Below are 19,095 nucleotides of genomic sequence, written 5' to 3'. Positions count from 1 at the left end.
AGTGACTGCCAGATCCAGAACTAGAACTCAGACCTCCTAGTTTCTAAATGGGTGCTCTTTCCATACAGCAAGGTGAGTGCTCTGGGGTGAGTGTGGGTTCAAGAACCTGGCTGCTCATTAGAATCACCTGGGGCAAAAAAAAAAATTCCAATGCCCACCTGAGCTCCTTGGACCACTGCAATCAGAATCTGGGGAATCTTGTGGGGTGGAGTGGGCTTCGGCATCAGTATCTGTTAAAGCTCCCTTGGGAGATTCTAGTGTGCAGCCAGAGTTGGGAACCACGGTCACAGTTAGGACTGTCTCCTAACTCCCCCAGCACTGGTTTCCTCTGCACCCCAGCCTTCCTTCTGCCCTGGCTGTCAGAAAGCGGCCTTGACCCAGTCTGGTCAACCTGCCTACAAGGTCCATTGGTGTCCCGGGATCAGAAGGATGTCACTGTTTTGCAGAGTACCTCCCCAGCGGACCTGCCACCTGGACCCAATCCTGGAAGCTGAAGTCTCCTGGGGCCCCCTGACAGGAGGTGTGAGCAGAGAGCTGGGGAGGCAGGTGGCTCTGACGGACAGAAAGCAAACAGCTCAAAGGGGTGGCAGGCTGCATTTTATTCATCGTTTATTTAAACACCCTTCAAGCCCTCTCTTGAAGTGCTACTCAGAAAAATAAATATATTGTTTACGAAACCCTGCAGGCTTGCCCCGCATGCTCAAAACCCGCTCCTGAGAGAACATGTAGCATAGAAAATGATTTGTAAAGCAAGGGGGAGCTTCCCTAGGGAGGAGGAGGAGAGGGAAGAGGCAGAAAGAAAAGGGGAGAGGGTCTTGGGCTCGGTTAGTGCAGAAATCCCATCGCTCCTCAGCACAAAATGAGCCTGGCTGGGCACGGGGCCTGAGGTGCCAGAGCTGCTCCAGGGGCGAGAGTCCAGGCCCCGAGTCCATGTTATGAGCCGTCCCGGGGTCGGGGTGGTTTCAGCGTCCCTTCCCCACTTGCCTCCTCACAGAGTGTGGAGCCTGCAGCACCACATGCTGGAACAAAGAAGCCAGCCCCCGCGCCCCTTCTGCACTCAGAAGTGCCCTAAGCAGTTTGCCTGGACGTGCTCTCCAGACAGGACGCAGGAGAAATTGTGCTTTTTGTTTGTTAAGAATGTAAAAAGTTACAGTAGGATGGAACCACCTGGCCCACAGCTCCTGTGGTCTGTGCCTCTGTGGCTGCCGTCTGCCTCAGCTCCCCAGAAGCTTCTCCTTTGGCCATGAGGGCTCAGTCCCCGCTTCCCTCAGAGCACTCAGGAAGAAGGCATCTGCCAGGAGGCCTGCCTGAGGGACGGAGCAGCTGGGTAAATTTAGCAGCTATTTCCCAGGGATTGGCTTGGGTTTGGACGCTGGCTTCTGTGTAAAACACAAATTCATGCAAAGTGTACACGAAACTCCCCCAAGGCAGAGAGGAATTTTCCAGGCCCTAGTAGATCTCCAGGGAGTTAAAAATGGGAAGTCTTTCTTCTTAAAGTGGCCCCGACTGGGATTTTTCCTTGGAGAAAGGGGCTGGTAGCTCTTTGTAAGGCTGATGTGTGTGTGTGTGTGTGTGTGTGTGTGTGTGCATATGTGTGTATGATGCGGATATGTGGTGCTCCTAGGCAAATACCCAGGACTGTCTGGCATTGTCCACAAGCTGAGGGCATGAGACTGCCTGAGCCTTCTGACTCCTTCTCCAGGCTTGGAGGCTCTGGCCTCTGTCAGAGGTCATAGATGCCTGACCACTGGGCCTTATTAGCAAACAAGGACACCGAGCATGGCTTCTTTACCTGCTTGCTCAGCTCTGAGAAGGCTTGGCTGCTGCCAAGACCTTGGCTTCTGTGTGGCCACAGCTGAGTGGCAAGGGCTTCTTAGAGCCTGTGCCGTCTTTATGGGAGCCCCACGGCCCCAGCATGGGCGGGATGAGTGGCGGCCTAAGGTTAGGAAGCAACTCCAGGAGCCTGGGGGAGCTGGAGCCTGCAGTCAGCTATGAGCTGTGGGTCAAACTGGAGACCTCCACATGATGGGAGAGGCCACAACATTTAAGAGAGTGGAGCCCTTTCTTAGCCTGAGGTTCAGAAGAACCTGCACCAAAGAAAGGGGTCGCTATCAATGTCATTGTTCCAGAAGTGATGAGAGGACCCCACCCCTGCTCGCCAAGCTGTCCTATTCTCAGTGCTCACCTGCAAGCAGGATGTCAAACAAGTCCTGTAGGCCTGGGTCCAGGCTCCACCAATCCCCCTGACCTCAGGAGCCCGGCTTTTCCTGGGAAGCAGCCCCTGGCCTCTGGGGCACTGAGTCCTTTGGCCTGAGGTGAAGGATGATAATGTGCTGAGATTTGGGGTGGGAGAGGGACCTGGGGAACACGGGCAAAAATACACGTGTGCCACTGGATCCTACACTACCATTGTACATTGGAGGACTGGTGTTTCTCTGGGAGGTTGGGGAGAGGGAAGGGTCCCTTCCCTGCCCCCTCAAAACATGCTTATGATTCCTTCAGAGGCTCCTTCAAGCTGCCTGCAGTTGCTTCCTTCCAAAGGCAAAGAATAGGAAAAGAAGTGAAAACAGCTAAGGCTGTAGCATGAGCAACTCAGGATAGACTTTAGGAAGCACTGCTGACAGAGAAGACTGCCAAGGAAGGTTTGAGCTTTTCTTCTCTGGAGGCAGGTCCCGTTCCCTCCTGCAGGGCTGGGATTCTGCGCAGTCCTGTGCACTGGTCAGTGGGATCGCCTGGACACCTCTTTGGCCTGTCTAGCTCAGGGAGCCTCCATGGCTGGGCCTTAAGCCTCCCGTGCTGTTCCTGGGGCTCGCTTCCTCTGGGCTGGCTGCTCGTTTGCCTGCTGTTGAGTCCTCACAGTCCAGATGCCTCTATCATGGGGATCTCTACTTCCCCCTCTGTATGGCTCAGATCCCTAAGTTATTTCCCGTTGCCTAGGTGACACCTCTAATTGGATGCCTTTTAATCTTTCCTTCTTTTAAAGGGAGAAAACTGACACTTTTTCTCTAGATCCTGTGAGAGGACCCTGCCCCAGGGAACATGTGCCTCTCAAAGTGTGCGGTCCCTTCCATGTGACTCCCTCCGTGACTGCAGCCATCGCCCAGACGGGAGCCCAGGTGATCCCGGAGCTGGCCTCACTGAGTCCCAGTGGATCCTGGAAGTGTGGCTCTCTGGAAGTCTGCCCTTCAGGATCCAGCAAGACTGACCTCTCTCCTGGCCAGTTCTGCCTCACTGGCTTTACCCCCAGATTAGGGCCTGTTTTTAAAATCCAATCCCAACCCAAATTAGAAATTACCCCCCACCGGCCAAAAAAGAAATGATCCAAATTAGCTGGAGAGTCACCCCGATCCCAACTTAGTTTTTCCTTCCTGCCATGAACTGGAAGGGGAAAGAGGAGGCTGACATTCAAGCCAGACTCTTAATGCTCTGTGTGTGTGTGTCTGTTCATTCCAGGCACAGTGTCCTTCCCTGCAAGGGAGGGGAATTTCATGGCTCTCTATGCGTCTGGGGCAGACGGTGTGAGGTGTCTGGTGCTTTTCTAGACTTCCTGTCAGAGGCTGTATATATCGGTGGGTCACATAGTGTATGACTAGACTCTGGCATTTGTCCTTGGGATTGTCATCTTTTCAGAAGAGAAAAAGGGGCCCAAAGGGTGTTCCTTTACAGTCCGAGAGCCACATCCTTTGAATAAAGGCGGCATCTGGCCTTCCTCCAGGTCAGTGACCCCTACGCCCTCAGAGGGCGACTCTGGGATAACCTGTCCCCTCAGCCTGAGGACCATCCAGAGCAAAGCTTTAATCCTAAAATTGCTTCCATCCACCGCTTCCCCCAGCTCCCTCCCTCCGGCCTTCCTCCACCTGCAATACAGACTGCGAGTAGCAGAAACAAATTCACTAGACCCTCAGCGGGGGCCAAACTGGGTTTAGAATGGGATGTGTCCCAAACACATCACGGGCCCTGCAGCCAAATTCTCTGACATTTGCAGGAAGGTTGCTTTGGGTTCCTATCGACCCAGGGCGCTGACACAGAGGAGGAGGAGGAGGAGGCGGAGCGGCAGTGGGGGAGGGGGCTCTGCGCTCAGGTGCTCTAAACCGGGAAAAAGTTGAACTGATCAAAGGAAGTTAAGAAAAAAAGTCCTCACCACCACAAGCAAAAACTCTTGTCTGAGAAGATTCGGACGTTCCTAATAATGAAAAGCCTTCCCGTGGATGACGCTGGTGAAAGAAAGGAGGTTTGGGGGACTCAGAGATGTGCCCCAGCCTCAGAGATCAGCCGGCTGAAGCAGCGCAGGGCTCCGGAGCCGAGCGCTCCCCGGCCTGCAGGTCACCCTGGGCTTTCCCTCATTAAAAGTAGCTGCCCTGTGTGCTGTGCTCAGTGGACTGACTCCAGGCTGAGAACGGCCAGCTAAGCCCCTTACCATTGCAATTTCCAAGTCTCGGGGAAATGCCACAGTGCGCAAGTTGGTGCTGTTTCATCTCATTGCATAATACTACACCATTCTCAGTGTGTAGCGGCTGTTCTATATATACGCATCGGGAGGCAACATATGGCTCTCCCCACCCCCACCTGTCAAAACTGTGACTATATCACTTCTGACGACCAGAAGGAAGCTGCTAGGCTGGGCCAGGATTCTAAATGCTGCGGAGGTAATTCAGAGCCATGAAAAGTTGCACCATATGCTTTGGGGTCGCCGGCTGCTTATGTGCATGGAGACAGGGTTTAGTGCCAGTCTGCAAAACCCAGGGGTGGCACTCTCCTCGCTGCGGTATGCACCGGGTGAGGGTCTGGGGTGCCACTTTTTCTCTCCCTGGAGGAGAATCTGCTGGGGCCACGGTTCTCCTAGAGGGGACCCACAAGGAAAACAGGCTCCCCCAAAACCTGCCCTTGATAACATCAGGCCTGGCCAAATAGTGTTTCTTTAAAAAAATTTTTTTTTGGTTTCATTTTATTGGATAGAGATTAAGAAAGCGCCAGGGTCTGAGAGATGGAAAGCAAACCACGCCCAGCGGCACGCCAGCCTGGTGAGGGTCCTTGGCGCTGCCGGGCGGGTGGGCGCGCGGTCTACCTGGAGGCGCTGGTCTCGGCCAGACGGTTGTTCATGATGCCCAGCGCGCCCACGCCGCCGGAGAAGCCGTTCTGGCGCGTGTTGACGCACACGCTGCGCGGGTAGCCGTTGGCCGTCTCCGACAGCTGCTTCTGCAGCAGCGCCAGCGACACCTTGTTGGAGGCCGTGAGGTCGCGCATGGAGATAAGCTCGCCCGACAGGCGGCGGCCCTCGGCGTCGCTGTCGCGGGCCCCGGGTTCGGCGCCGAGCGCGGCCAGGCGGCGGCGCAGCCGGGAGCCCGGGGTGATGGCGTTGCGCCGGGCCAGGGGCGCGCCGGGCGCCGGGCAGCAGCGCGCGCAGCAGCGGCAGCTCAGCTTGCGCAGCATCCAGTTGAGCACCTGCTTGATGAGGATGGAGATGACGTTGAAGAGCGAGTAGATGCAGCACACGCCGAGCAGGATGAAGAGGAAGTTGCCCAGGCGGTAGAGCCCCTGGTTCCGGTAGGCGGCGTGCTGGCTGCTCACCAGGTCCCCGAAGCCGATAGTGCTGAAGGTGACGAAGCAGAAGTAGAGCGAGTCCATGTAGTCCCAGCCCTCCACGCTGGTGTACATGGCCGAGGCGCAGCACGACAGCAGCACGGCGAACAGGCCCAGAATCAGCAGCACGTGGTACACCGAGGGCTTCCAGCCCGCCAGGCAGTCGGCCTCCGAGAGCGCCGAGCCGCGGCGGAAAGTGGCGGGCAGCAGGCCGCTGCGGCGCAGCTGGCGCTCCCGGCAGGCGCGCATGACGAAGGCCAGTAGCGAGATGATGCGCTCCAGGAAGAGGTTGAAGAACAGGATGGTCCCGGCACAGCCGAACAGCCCATAGGCGATGAGGAAGGCCTTCCCGCCCACCGTCGCGGGGGTGGTCATGCCAAAACCTGCGGAGACAGGGCAAGGGTCAGCGAGGTCCTGGCAGGGCAGGTGGTCCCTGCCGGGCCCGGGGGTGGGGAGGGCAGGCGAATGCCAATGCTGACATGGCTCATATCCCGAGCGGCATCACTCAGTGAAATGGTAGACATGTCTCTCCCTTGGTGTACTAGACACAGTTCCTGATCTTGGCAACTCCTAACTGACAGAGTTTAGGAGTTGGGGACAGGTCCCTGTCTTGGGGATCTAGAAATCACCCTTGCTCAGACAGTGGCCTAGGGAAAGGTTTGGGCCCACCTGGGTCCTGTGCTGCCGTGTGTCTGGGTTGCTTTTATCCTGGGAGGTCTGCTCTGTGCCTGGGCAGCAGATTATTGCTTTGAACTCATAATTAAGTCTTAACTTACCACTTGCTCAAAGCACAGTCTTTTTTTTTTTTTTAAAGATTTTATTTTTTCCTTTTTCTCCCCAAAGCCCCCCAGTACATAGTTGTATATTCTTCGTTGTGGGTCCTTCTAGTTGTGGCATGTGGGACGCTGCCTCAGCGTGGTTTGATGAGCAGTGCCATGTCCGCGCCCAGGATTCGAACCAAGGAAACACTGGGCCACTTGCAGCGGAGCGCGCGAACTTAACCACTCGACCACGGGGCCAGCCCCTCAAAGCACAGTCTTTAAGGGAGATTCTTTATCAACTGATTTCTGCAGAAGGCTTGGCTTCCTGCCAGCATGCTCGACCCATGCCATCCAGGGCAGCGCAGCTCCGGCCCTCCAACCTGAGCTCTCAGCCTGTTGCTGGCTGTGGTGTCTTTGTGGGACCACGGTTGCCTGACTCTGGTTATGGGAGGGGATTTCACATCTTGGAGAAAGATTCTCTGCCGCTTGGAGTCTGAGCTGAAAATGGGTCACGTGTCTGAGCAGCACCACGGCACCTTTCAACCCGTCTGCAGCAAAAGTTCAGGGCATCTCTGTTTAATTCATGCCCAGTATCAGGAGGGTCACCTGTGTGCTGCCAGCGGGGTGGGTCCAGCCCTGGGAAAGGAGTGGCTATTTCCCTAAAAACTCCAGAGGAAATACTCTTTCAGAGTAATTCCTTAAATTTGCATGCGAATCATTTTCTGGATCCCCTGGAGGGAATGCCCAATTGCCTGACATGGTCTTCATCTTATGCTTAATGACTCAAGTTAGGAGAAAATCTTATGATGATGATGCGGGGTCACTGAGCCCAGGAGTCAAAAGAAAGATTTCTTGGACTCTCAAGATCTGGCAGTAGTGCTCTTTTATTTAGAGAATAGTGTGGAATAGCATGGGGACAGGACCCATGGGCAGGCAGAGCTGCTGCTGCTGCCCCGAGTTGAGGGTTAGGGCTAATTTTATAAGGCATGGGTATGTGAGTCATCTCTTTACAAGACAAAGGAAAGAACATGGAAAAAAAGTTAAAATGGTATCAGTCCAGGTGGGGTCTGGTCATTGGGTGATCCCATGACTTTTAGACAAGAATCAAATCGGATTAAGTAAAGGTCAGATGCCACCACCCTAAATCAGTTACATAAGATTGCCAGACAGCAACCAACTTAAGTTCTTGCCTTCCCCATTAAGAGTTTCTAGGGACAAGGTCATCTCTCTTCTTCCTGGTACAGAGAGGGAGGCACCTTTTACAGATAGAGATTTACCTTACAAATGTAAATGTGTCCCAACAGAGGCAAGTTCCATTCCCCAGAGCCTCCCTCCCTGTCCCAGTTTATCAAAAGCAATCAGCCCCAAACAATCGCAATGCCAAAGAGGCATATCCTGGGGTGGCCAATTTCAGGTCCCTACAAGGTCATCCCCCCTTCCTTCACAAGTGCAAATATCTCTCGAAGAGCAAGCAAATTCCAGTCCTCGGAGCCTGCTGCTCATCTGCAGTTTTAAAAGTAACCAGCCTAAAATCCTCATCAATGATGTTGAGGAAGATGGATTATGCCCCTAGATTCAGAATTTGGCCACAAAAGTGTGAAAAAACCAAACAGTGTAACCAGGAATGGAATAAAGGGATTTTGCTATACTTTAAAGCCAAACTCAAGTTCTTGAATTCATAAAGAAATCAGCTCTGAATCTACGTGGCTACCTGTGGAGTGTGTGTGTGTGTATTTATAGAAAGTCCTGGACTGATAACCCAAGTGTCCAGCAACTTAAGTCATGGTCTTTTCATACAAAAAATACTATACAACAAGGAAAGCACGAACCACTGCCACTTGCAACAACAGGGATGAAGCTCACAAAAAGAATGTTAAACAAAGGAAGCTGGACACAAAAGAATATACTCTGGGGGCCAGCCCCGTGGCTGAGTGGTTAAGTTCGAGTGCTCTGCTGCGGCAGCCCAGGGTTTCACTGGTTCGAATCCTGGGTGTGGACATGGCACCACTCATCAGGCCATGCTGAGGCGGCATCCCACATGCCACAACTAGAAGGACCCACAACTAAGAATATACAACTATGTACCAGGTGGCTCTGGGGAGAAAAAGGGAAAAAATAAAAATAAAAAATAAAATCTTAAAAAGAAAGAGAAGTTGATATTAGAATTATAAAAAAAATAGAATATACTCTGTACGATTGCATTTATATAAAACTCAAAACCAGGTAAAACCAAACTATGGTAATTTTTTTAGGGATGCATACTTGGTAAAATTATAAGGAAAAGCGAGGAAGCGATTTCAATAAAAGTCAGTTGGGATCTCCTCGGGGAGTGGCAGGAGGTAGTGACTGGGAAGGGACACTGGGGTGCTGGAAATGTTCTGTTGACCTGGGTGGTGGTTTCATGGGTGTTAGTTGTATAATAATTTGTCAAACTGTGTTTTATGAGGTTTTCTTTGTACTCTCACGATAAGGCAAATTTTAGATAATTCCTACACTGTTAGGACTGTAAGGACTTTAATTCTGACCGACCCCTCACTGTGAAGGTGAGGGAGCAGGGGCATGACCTCCAGCTTGTTGGGGACAGACACAATACATGTGTCCTGGCTTCTAGCCGGTGCTTAGACCGTTATACACAACACTGCTTCTCCTCACATAGGGAAACAAAACTGCTAGTAGGGGGATCATTTTGCTAAATTCCTGAAGAAATGGAAAATCCTGAGCCTGGAAAATTAATACTTCGCCTAAGACAGTATTGAATGGGATTTCCCTATTCTTTAGGATTCTCAGCTAAAGTGTCAAAACTAAGAGTGACATGTGGTACGTTAGCCCCCATTCTAGAGAGAAGTTCTAGATACATCTATGCTGGATTACCAAAACAGCAAAACAGGTCTGGCACCTAGCAATCCCCACTATCCACTTCCAGGGGGTTCTGAAAGGCTAGAAATTGTCCAGGGATAACGGAGGATGGTCCTGAAGTCGGAGAGCTGTTGTAGTAGAGGGCGCTGTGCATCCTCCACCCGCCCCCAGGCCACGTGGTGGGGGAGGCGGTCAAGAGAACCTCGGGCTGCAGCAAGAGGAGAGGTGGCGGCTCACTTCTCGGCTGGATGCTGGCTGAGCTGCAGACACTGGCAGGCCCAGCCAGGGCCACTGGCGTAGAATATGTTGCGAGTTCCCGGAGAGCCAGCGGTGTCTCCTGGAGTCTGAAGCTGAGTGGGAGAGTTGTCTGAGTGGGAGGCCGACTGGGGCAGCCCACACAGGCAGGATAGGGAAGAGGACAGCAATGGGAGCAGCCTGTACTTCCAGGGCTTGCTGTGTCAAGGGTGTGTGAAAGTGACATGGGTCAAGTGGACACTGCAGAAGGCAGCCAGATCTGAAGGGACTCTGCCCAAGAGGGCTGCCTGCTGGATCAAGGGTGCCCTCACAATAAGAGGCTGAGGAGCAGATGGCTGGGGACAGAATGCGAGGTGGTCACAGGGGGTACCGTGGAGAGGACACCACCCACTCAGGGAATGGTGCAGGACAGTGGTCCCTGAGGAGGGGTCTCCAAAGACCCATAAATGGGCCCCACAAAAAGGCATGTCTGTCCTAACAGTGGGCATTGCAGCCCCACCAGCAAAACCTAAGAAAAGATTATAGTGGGGCCAGTGATGTAAGACCAAGAGCGAACAAACAGACTCCCCCTCCGGCACCGCAGGTCCCCGAGCTGTGGGCCAGGCTCCAGCTGGAGGGAGAGGCTGAGCTTTGATTAGAAGTGAATTTGATTAGATTTTGATTTAGATTGGATTGGACATTTGAGAATGAGTCTCAAGTTTAAAACTGCTGGTACTTTCTTTTTGTTAGAAAAAAAAAACCTATTTGGAAAACTACAAAAGATGTCGTTAAGGGATCCAAAGGGGAGTTCTTTAAGAAAATAGAAGACAAGACTATTTCCTGTGTTGGTGCATTTAATAAACTGGTTGCACCTGGATTTACTCTCCACAGTGGCGAAGGCCCACACCTGAGCGTGCCAGCCCCCATGTGCCATCTCACTTCATCTCCACAGCAACCTGAGAGGGGAGGCACACCCCCATTCAGCAGATGAGGAAACTCCGGGCCAAGGGGTTAAGTAGTTGTCAAGGCCCCACCAGCCTAGAAATGGTGGAGCTGAGGCTGAAACCCAGGTCTGCTAGTGTCTAACATCCATGTTCTGTCCACCACCCCAGACTGTCTTCTGAAAGCATCACAGGGCCTCCATTGCTCTTAGAAAACCAAATTGCAGTCCTCCAGGGTGGGCAGGCAGGAGAGCACGTACATGTGGGGAGGGTGGCTGACCCTTAGTCACCACCCCTGTCCCCGAGAGTCCTCTGCCCACTTGCGGCTCTCTTTCCGCTGACCATTGCTGGGAGAGGGGCCACCGCTCCTCCCTGAATGTTCTCACCAAGGTGGACTCATGCCCCTCCCACAGCACAGCTAAGACAAGCAGGGCTATTAAACCAGACTTGAGCCAGAGCTTGGGGACAGCAGGAGGAATGAGACACAGGGGGAACCACTGCTTCTGGCTAACAGTCTGGCTGGCTGCCCACAGGCAGGGTACTCATTTGCCCCTTGGGGTCCCCACAGAACTGCCCCTGCCTGGCCTACCCCCCTGAGGCAATGGCCACGTCTTCCACTCTCTGAGAGCATCCTCCGATTCCTCCAAACTCCTCTGTCCGAACTCCTGGCTTCTGCCCGAGGCTCCCCTTTGGAGTCTGGGTTTCTTGTTGAGGATCTGCCTCTTCCCTTGCTGATGGAACCCAGAATGAGACCTGTGTCCCACCCACCGTTCTCCTTCCCCACAGGGGCACGGCCTCATCCCACGGCCTCTATAAGGCAGCACCACCAGGTCTGCAGCCAGAAACCCAACGTCCACCCATTCATTCCCTCAGCAAACATTCACCGAGGACCTCATTTGGCATGCCTCGTGCTAGGCTCAGGGATACGGTGGGAAACCAGACAGTCACAGTCCCTGTCCTCAGAGAGTATCGGGGCTGCCTTCTTAGAGGTTTTGTATGGACCCCACCTCTCTGCCGCCCACAGGCCAGGGCACAGCTTTTCCCTGCTGCCCCCACATGGAGGCTGGGCCAGAACTTGTCCTGGGGCCTCTTAATGGCTGTGACTGCAGGCCCCAAATGACACCGAATGCTTGACTGGCTGTGGCACTATCTGTGCAGAACAAAGGGGACAGGCAGATCAGCAGGTTCTCTGACAGCACAGTGGGCACTCAATGCAAGGGTCCCTCTCACTGCCCCAGTGCCTGAGGTCTGGCTCCTGTGCCTGCTTCACGTCCCTGTGCTTTCCTAGGATCGCACTGTCAGCTCAGCTCGGGAGGCGACACGGTCTACCCTCCTTCTCCACCAACACCAACAGGCTCAGGGCTCTGGGGGTTGCGAGGCCCTAGGCTCAGGCTTCTTGCTGAGGGCAGTGGGGGCCGAGCCTGGTGCCGCTGCCTAGCCAGATGCTTCCCAGAGTGGAGGAGCAGTCCCCCAAGCTCCGGCAATCTGTGGGGAGCCAGGCTGGCTCTGGAGAGGGGCCTTGAAGCTTCAGCCAGAGAAAAGGCAAACCCAGCCACCCTGAGAACCCTCTCCTCCCCCAGTTGCACCCTGCAGAGGCGTAATCTGTCCTCGGGTTCGCACCCAGCCTGTTATTTTGTTTATGCCACAATTGATCTGCCATCCCAGTTTGCAAAGAGCAGACACTGGGGCTTTATTGTGCTTCTCTGACAAAAGCTGTGAAGCTTGTTCCCACAGCCTGTCTGGTGCCGCCTTCGCAATCGGGGCTCTGGTGACAGGCCCTCTGGAGTTCAGCTCAAAGAGCCTGGAAGTGAGATGGGGCAGCCAGCACTGATCTGTATCAGGTACCTCTGGGTGCAGCCTCTGTGCCAGACACTGGACTCGTCCAATCCCCCACCACCCTGGGACAGAGGCACATCAACCCCAACAATGCAGGCAAGGGCACGGGCAAGGGAGAGGAAGGTACCGGGCTGAGTGACAGTTTGTAAGTGGCCGAGCTGACCCTGAAGCCCTTTCTACTGTGCCAGACAGTTGGAAAGTCTTGGCTCATCACCTCTGGGAGCTTTTCCTGCCGGCTCTGCAGTGTCAACTTGGAGGAGGGGAATATAATTTATAGTACATATATCAGGATATATTTATCAGTATATCAGGGATACTTTTGAGAGTAAAAGGGGCAAGTCTAATAATCACCCCAGGACAGCATGTATAAACCAGGGTTGAACCAAGCCACTGGGATGTATGATTAAAATGCAGATTCTAAGACAGGTGCCGCTCCAGAGTTTATTTAGTGGGTCAGGAGAGGGGTCCAGGAGTCTGCGTTTTAACTAATGTCCCTGATGATTCTGACACAAATAGGCTAAAACCCTTCCTTTAAGAGACAATGTTATGGGGCTGACCCCGTGGCTGAGTGGTTAAGTTCGCGCGCTCTGCTTTGGCGGCCCAGGGTTTCACTGGTTCGGATCCTGGGCACGGACATGACACCACTCATCAGGCCATGCTGAGGTGGTGTCCCACATGGCACAACCAGAAGGACCCACAACTAGAATATACAGCTATGTACTGGGGATTTTGGGGAGAAGAAGAAGAAGAAGAAAAAGAAAACAAGACTGGCAACAGATGATAGCTCAAGTGCCAATATTTAAAAAAAAAAAAAAGAAACAATGTTATAAGGTATCCCTGATGACTCTACTGGTTGGAATCTGCCCAGTTTCAAATATTTTGACTTAAGTATCAAGAAACCTAAAACCCTGGTGGTAGACTTTGTACCTGTCCCCTGTCTCCTTAACCACCCCTGCCACCCTCTAAGTGTAGCAGCCAGGCCACTTGAAGAGCTGACCCAACTCCAGGGGTGGGGTCCATTAGTCCAGGCCAGTCAGGATAATCCAGTCCCTTACCATGATTGGCTCAAGGATGGGTAAGCCTAAACCAATCAGTGCAAGACATTTCCATGGCTACAGAGATTGGCTCAGGGATGGGCATGTGACGCCATTCAGGCCAATCAGAAGAGAGAAGAGTTTCTGGCATAGTTTTTGGGTTAAACGGTTCTCACTCTTTTAAGAGAGCTGCCCTGGATGTGGAGGGAGCAGGAGGTGGTGTCACAGGTGGCTGGCAGCCTTCTGCGGCTGTGAGGAAGCTGACACTACAGAAGGCTGAGTGGAGGTGGCCTGAAAGCAATGAGGCGGTGATGGCCCTAATGAGCTGTCACATCGGACTGGCGCTGCTACCCGACCTACTGCTGGACTTCCAGGCGCGTAAGCCCATAAATCCCTTTCCCTGCTATGCCTTGAGCGACATGCAACCGAACACACTCCAGCCAGTGCCGAGGGTGAAGGGCCTGGTTAAGCACCCCAGTGTCCAGGAAACTGTACCAGACTTGAACTCAAAGGTTTGACTTCTGCTGTGGCCTCCATCAGCCAAGGGAGTGGAGCAAGTCACGAACTTCTCTGAGCCTTGGTTTCTTCATCTGTAAACTGTAAACCTCCCCATGTGAGCGCTCTTTGTAAACTCTAACCCCCGTGCTAGAATGTGCTCCTCAAGATGAGAAAATAGACTCAGTGGGGGGTGAGGGGGAGAGAATTTCCAAGATTAAAAAAAAAAAAGATGGATTAAAGTGAACCAAGTTGATTTACTGTGAGACTTTTGAGAGCGCTTACTGTGTTAATGTGATTTATGAATCCAAGGGGGCAATGTCAACACTGTCCAGTGTTCCCCAAACTAACTTGACCACAGACTGTATTTAATGACCTCGGGTGACTTGAGTGTTTCAAATAATCATCTTTGGGAAACGCTGCACTCTACCCTCATGAAGAATTACGGATGAGACACTTTAAAAGATTGGCACCTGAGCTAACATCTGTTGCTGATCTTTTTTTTTGTTTTTTTGCTTTTTCTTCCCAAATCCCCCCAGTACATAGTTGCATATTTTAGTTGTGGGTCCTTCTGGTTGTGACATGTGGGACACTGCCTCAGCATGGCCTGATGAGTGGTGCCATGTCTGCACCCAGGATCTGAACCGGGGAAACCCTGGGCCGCCGAAGCAGAGTGCACGAACTTAACCACTCGACCACGGGGCCGGCCCAGGATGAGACACTTCGAGAAATGCTTGAGGATGTCCCACATCTTTCAGTCGGCACCCTGATGCCGCAATGCCTAGAACACTGCCTGCTGTGAAGAACGTGCTTGGGCAAGCTTGCTGAGTGAATGAGGAGACTCTCACTCTACTTGTTTGGAGAGGAGATTCTCAAATGAGATTGCCTAGGACCCCCCTGGGGATCTTGTTAGATTCTGGGGTGGGCCTTCCAATTCTACATATCTAACCTGCTCCCAGGTGATGCCACTGCAGCTGGTCAGTGAACCTTAATTTGAATAGCAAGCACAGATGACTTCCAGTATGAATTACCTTTCAGGGCTGGTCTCTACAATGAGATCAGGAATCCCTTGCAAGTAGAAACCACATCATATTGGCTATTTGGAACTAGGCTGCTCAGGTTTGAATCTTAGGTCTACCACTCACTAGCTGTGTGTCTTTGAGCAAATGTTTTAACCTCTCTGTGCCTCAATTTCCTCATCTGTAAAATGGAAATATTTTCCACCTCAATAATTTTTTGTACTAAATTGAGTTAATATATGCAAAATACTTAGAACAGTACTTAGCACATTAATAAGCCCTTAATAAAGGTTTATTATTATTAATCTTTCTATTCTCTACAGGTAACAAGGAAATCTTGTATAAAGTAGGCACTAATCGTTATTTGTTGACTGAATGACTGAAAGTAAAAATGTCAAGAACTTCTCAAGGGCGAGAGTTAAATATCAGAGAGAGTGGGAGCACTGCGGTGCGGGGCCAGCAGGCAGGGACTGGGAAAGGAGTCAGGACTCCTCAGGGAAATACAGGATGCCCAGTAAACATGAATTTCAGATAAAACACAAGTCATTTTTCAGTATGAGTACATCCCAAACATTGCACGGAACATCCCTACACTAAAAAATGATGCCTCATTTATCTGACTTCCAAATTTAACTGGGCGGCCTGTATTTTTATTTGCTACATCTGGCCACCCTGCCCTGGGCCTCACCTGTCTGCTCGGCATGCTCCTCTGGGAAGCCTTTCCCAACGTCCCCATCTCATCTGATCCTTCCTGACTGGCGGGAGGAGGGAATGACAGCCTTGCTTTAATAATCAAGGAGCTTGAAGCTCACACGAGGCTGGGCCTTGCCCAAGGCCAGGCCAGCAAGGCCTTCCAGTGCCCCTCCATCTCCAAACAGGGAACAGTGGGAGATGTGGAGTGTGCTGCGGAGTGGAGGGTGGGGCTGCCATGAGGCTGCTGTGTGGCTGGAGCTGAGACACTGACTCTTGGGGAGAAGGACGGAGGCTCCTGACCACACTCTATGAAGGAGGGCTGGCCACGTGAGAGAGCATCTGGCCAGAGAGACTTCCCTGGGACGTGAGCCTAACCCTGAAACCTCACCATGTCATCCTTCTCCAAATCACTCCCCTGGGGAGAACATCCAACCAGCCTGGATAAACCCCAAACCTTTTGGGAGAGCTCGGGCTGAAAGGATGGCTGGGAAAAGTCATTAAAGCATTCGGTGACAAGTGAAAACGTGGAGGGGGATAATAATAGCTGACATGGACTGAGCCCTCACTGCTCCAGGCTCTGCACCAAGGCTCCATGTGCATCGATGCATTTCAGCCTCACGACAACTCTATGAGGCACTGGGTCTCATTCATTCTAAGTCACAGCTTCTTTCATTGAATTTTAACATCCCTGAAATCAGGATGCATCTTACAATCAATGGCCTGACATAATTTATTTGGCAGCATTTAAAATTCTTAATGGTATACAATAGTGGTGCATTTATAATTGATGGTGTCTTGGATTTGATGAATTACAGTGGGAATGATCATCCTCATTTGTGAGATTAATAAAGGTAGTCACATTTAATAGATAAAGACACTGAGGTTAAATAACTTGCCCAGATCACAGACAAGCAAGGGGCAGAGCTCAGATGTGAAGACAGAGGAAGCTGCTTGCAACGTAATAAAGGAGACAATCATTTGCACACGGGTTCAGAAGAAGGGGAGGTTGGTTGCTTTCAGCTGGAGCAGCAGTTCTTCACTCTGGCTGCGCAACAGAATCACCTGGGAAACTTAAAACCATCCCCCAGGCCCAGGCACACCCAGACCAGCTTAGGGCAGAATCAGGACCGAGGTCCTCCCGGTGGAGTGACTGGGGAAGACTTATGAAGGAAGAGGTGTTTGTGTTCAGTCTTGAAGGGTGGGTGGGTGGGATTTCGAGAGGGAGGCAGTAGAGGCCTGGGTTTGAGAAAGGCCTGCCCCACTGGGAGAGTGCTGTGCACAGGGCCGCGTGTGTGAGGGCTCAGTCTGGCTGGGTCCCACACGCAGCTCCGTGCCTGGGCCAAGACACAGTGTTCAGTAACTCTTGCCTATGGAGGGGGTGAACCTGTGGAAGAAGGAAAGGACAAGGCTGGGAGAATTTCCCATCCACCTTGTACTTGGGCTGAACTTACAGGAGCTTTGTGAGAGGGAGAGTATCACTGGCACCTCTAGAAGCTTCTGCAGCAGCCGGCTGCATGCCCTGCCTTGTAGAAACTTACACACTCTGGAAACCTCAAGCTGCAGCAGATAGACTCAGTGAGTCTCCATTCCTGCAGGCCTGGGAAGGGCCAACATCACTTTCCTCTCCAAGGAGAGAGCAGAGGCTGGGAGCAGGGGCTGTAGCGTCAGGCTCTGGGGCCTCCACTTGCTAACAGGCAACTGGGCAACGCAGACCGGTTACTTCTCCCTCTAAGTTGGCCTGATGAGTGCCTACCTCGGAAGCGTGCTGTGAGGAGTAAATGAGGAGGTGGTTCCTACATGCCTCCCACAGTGCCTGGGGCATGTAAGTGCTCAAAGAGGAACGAGCTGGAAAACACCATGGCGAGGCCTGGTCCTCGCAGCACAGCTGAAACGCGTTGTCAGGTGACCAAGCCAGGAATGGGCACGCCATGACTAAGAATTTTGGCGGCAAGGAACAGCTGCCATGCACACAGCCAAGACCGACTCTACCCTTGACTTGCTGCCCTTTCACCTCACTGAGCCTCAGTTTCCACAGCGGGTCCAGGGGAGGGGCAGCCTCCCCTCTGGGCTCACTTCGGGCTCTGTTCCCTGAGCGGGGTGGGAGGCAACACCTTCTCCAGTCCCCAAATGCAGTGTGGCCGCCAGGGGGACACTGGGAGATGGCGCTGTGGTGGAAAAGCTGAGACCGTGGTTGCGGTATTTGTGGCGCTCGTGGATTTGTCTAAATCACTGTGGGGACCGTTCTCTGGGGCGGCAGCTCTTGGTTTCCTCCTCTCCACAGCCGGGCGGGGCTGGGCTCACGCTCTGTCCTCGATGACCCGGGTCAAAGAGGCGCTGGCCAGCAGGACGCGTGGAGAAAGCGGGCCCCTGCCCTGCTCCGGTTGGCCTTTGGCTGGTTCTGTGGGGCCTTTGGGATGGTCTTCTTTGTTTGATGAGGGCAGGAGGGCAGGTGGGGGTGGCTGAGAGCACAGAGGGGCTAGAAAAAGTAGACTGAACCTCACCAGCTGCAGGCTGGCGATTTTTAACATTGGAAAAGTCTGGATAGACTCTGAGCAAGTGGCCCCGAGAACGGGCTCTGAACCTCCACGCTGCTCCCCTTGCAGCGGGGCTGGTTGATCCTCCCCCCGACTCTGCGCTTCATCTGTGGGATGAAGGTTTTCTCTCCTCAACAGAAATCATTCAGCAAAATGAGTTATTAAAAGCCGGTTAACTACTCCTGCCTCCGGGTAGCTCCCGCTTAACAACCTCTCCTGGGGAGCAGCTGTCAAGCTCAGGCCCCGCGAGCTGGAGGGAAGATGACTCATTTACATAGAGCCCGTCCTCGTCCTGCCCCCCCAGATCTGTCCCGGTCTCTCTGATGACTAATCCTTTTCAGGGATGAGATCACCGCCCCTTCTGCCCCCCACAGAAGAGCCGAGCCCTAGCCTCAGCCCTGCATTGTGGGAGAAGACTCAATCCAAGGCCAGGGAAGGCAGGAGCAGTCCCTCATGGGACAAAGGCCTGGCCAAGAAGAGCTGGGGTCGGGGCAGTGAGATGAGGAAAGCCCCTTGCCTGCCCTGGCCCTGTTCTTTGCTGTCCCCACCTCAGGGTCCCCACACAGGGCTGTGGTGAGGCACATGCCACCTCTCAGAAGGGCAAGCAGACCTTGAAAGTGTCAATAAATGTCAACTGAATCAATTTTACCTTAAATCCTATATCATAGAGAAGCAGGGTTTTGTTTTTTTTGTTTTTTGCTTTTTTTTGGTGAGGAAGATTGGCCCTGAGCTAACATCTGTGCCAATCTTCCTCTATTCTGTATGTGGGACACTGCCACAGTGTGTGGCTTGATGAGCAATGTGTAGGTCCACGCCTGAGATCTGGACCTGTGAATCCAGGGCCACCGAAGCAGAGTGCACACACTTAACCACTATGCCACCGGGCCAGCGCAGGAGCAGAGTTTTTAAAGGAAATCTATGGTGGTTCTTATAAAGCAACGACTCCTCCTGCTCTCTCCTGGACAGTTCCAACTCCTCTCCCTCGATTCAGTTTTTACACACCTGGAGAAGCACGCCCTCATCCTGGCCCACATAGCTACAAGCCACATTTAAAGGAGGGCCTCTGAGCCCAGGCAGGGAGAAGACAGAGAGGGAAAGGGGCTGAGGCTCTG

At 52.8% G+C, this 19,095-nt stretch overlaps 1 protein-coding gene across 1 annotated transcript in view; it reads right to left on the bottom strand.

Annotated features, from left to right (window-relative positions):
- Positions 1-5,061: 5,061 nt before the first annotated feature.
- The window catches only part of KCNK12 (potassium two pore domain channel subfamily K member 12), a 48,147-nt gene continuing 34,113 nt past the window's right edge, over positions 5,062-19,095 (bottom strand). The window contains exon 2 of the mRNA XM_046660454.1: positions 5,062-5,963. Coding sequence (XP_046516410.1) covers positions 5,062-5,963 — 902 coding nt within the window. The remainder of the gene's footprint in view (positions 5,964-19,095) is intronic.

This window comes from Equus quagga, chromosome 5 (assembly GCF_021613505.1).
Source record: "Equus quagga isolate Etosha38 chromosome 5, UCLA_HA_Equagga_1.0, whole genome shotgun sequence".
Lineage (NCBI taxonomy): Eukaryota > Metazoa > Chordata > Mammalia > Perissodactyla > Equidae > Equus > Equus quagga.
This window is presented reverse-complemented; position numbering and strand designations above follow the sequence as displayed.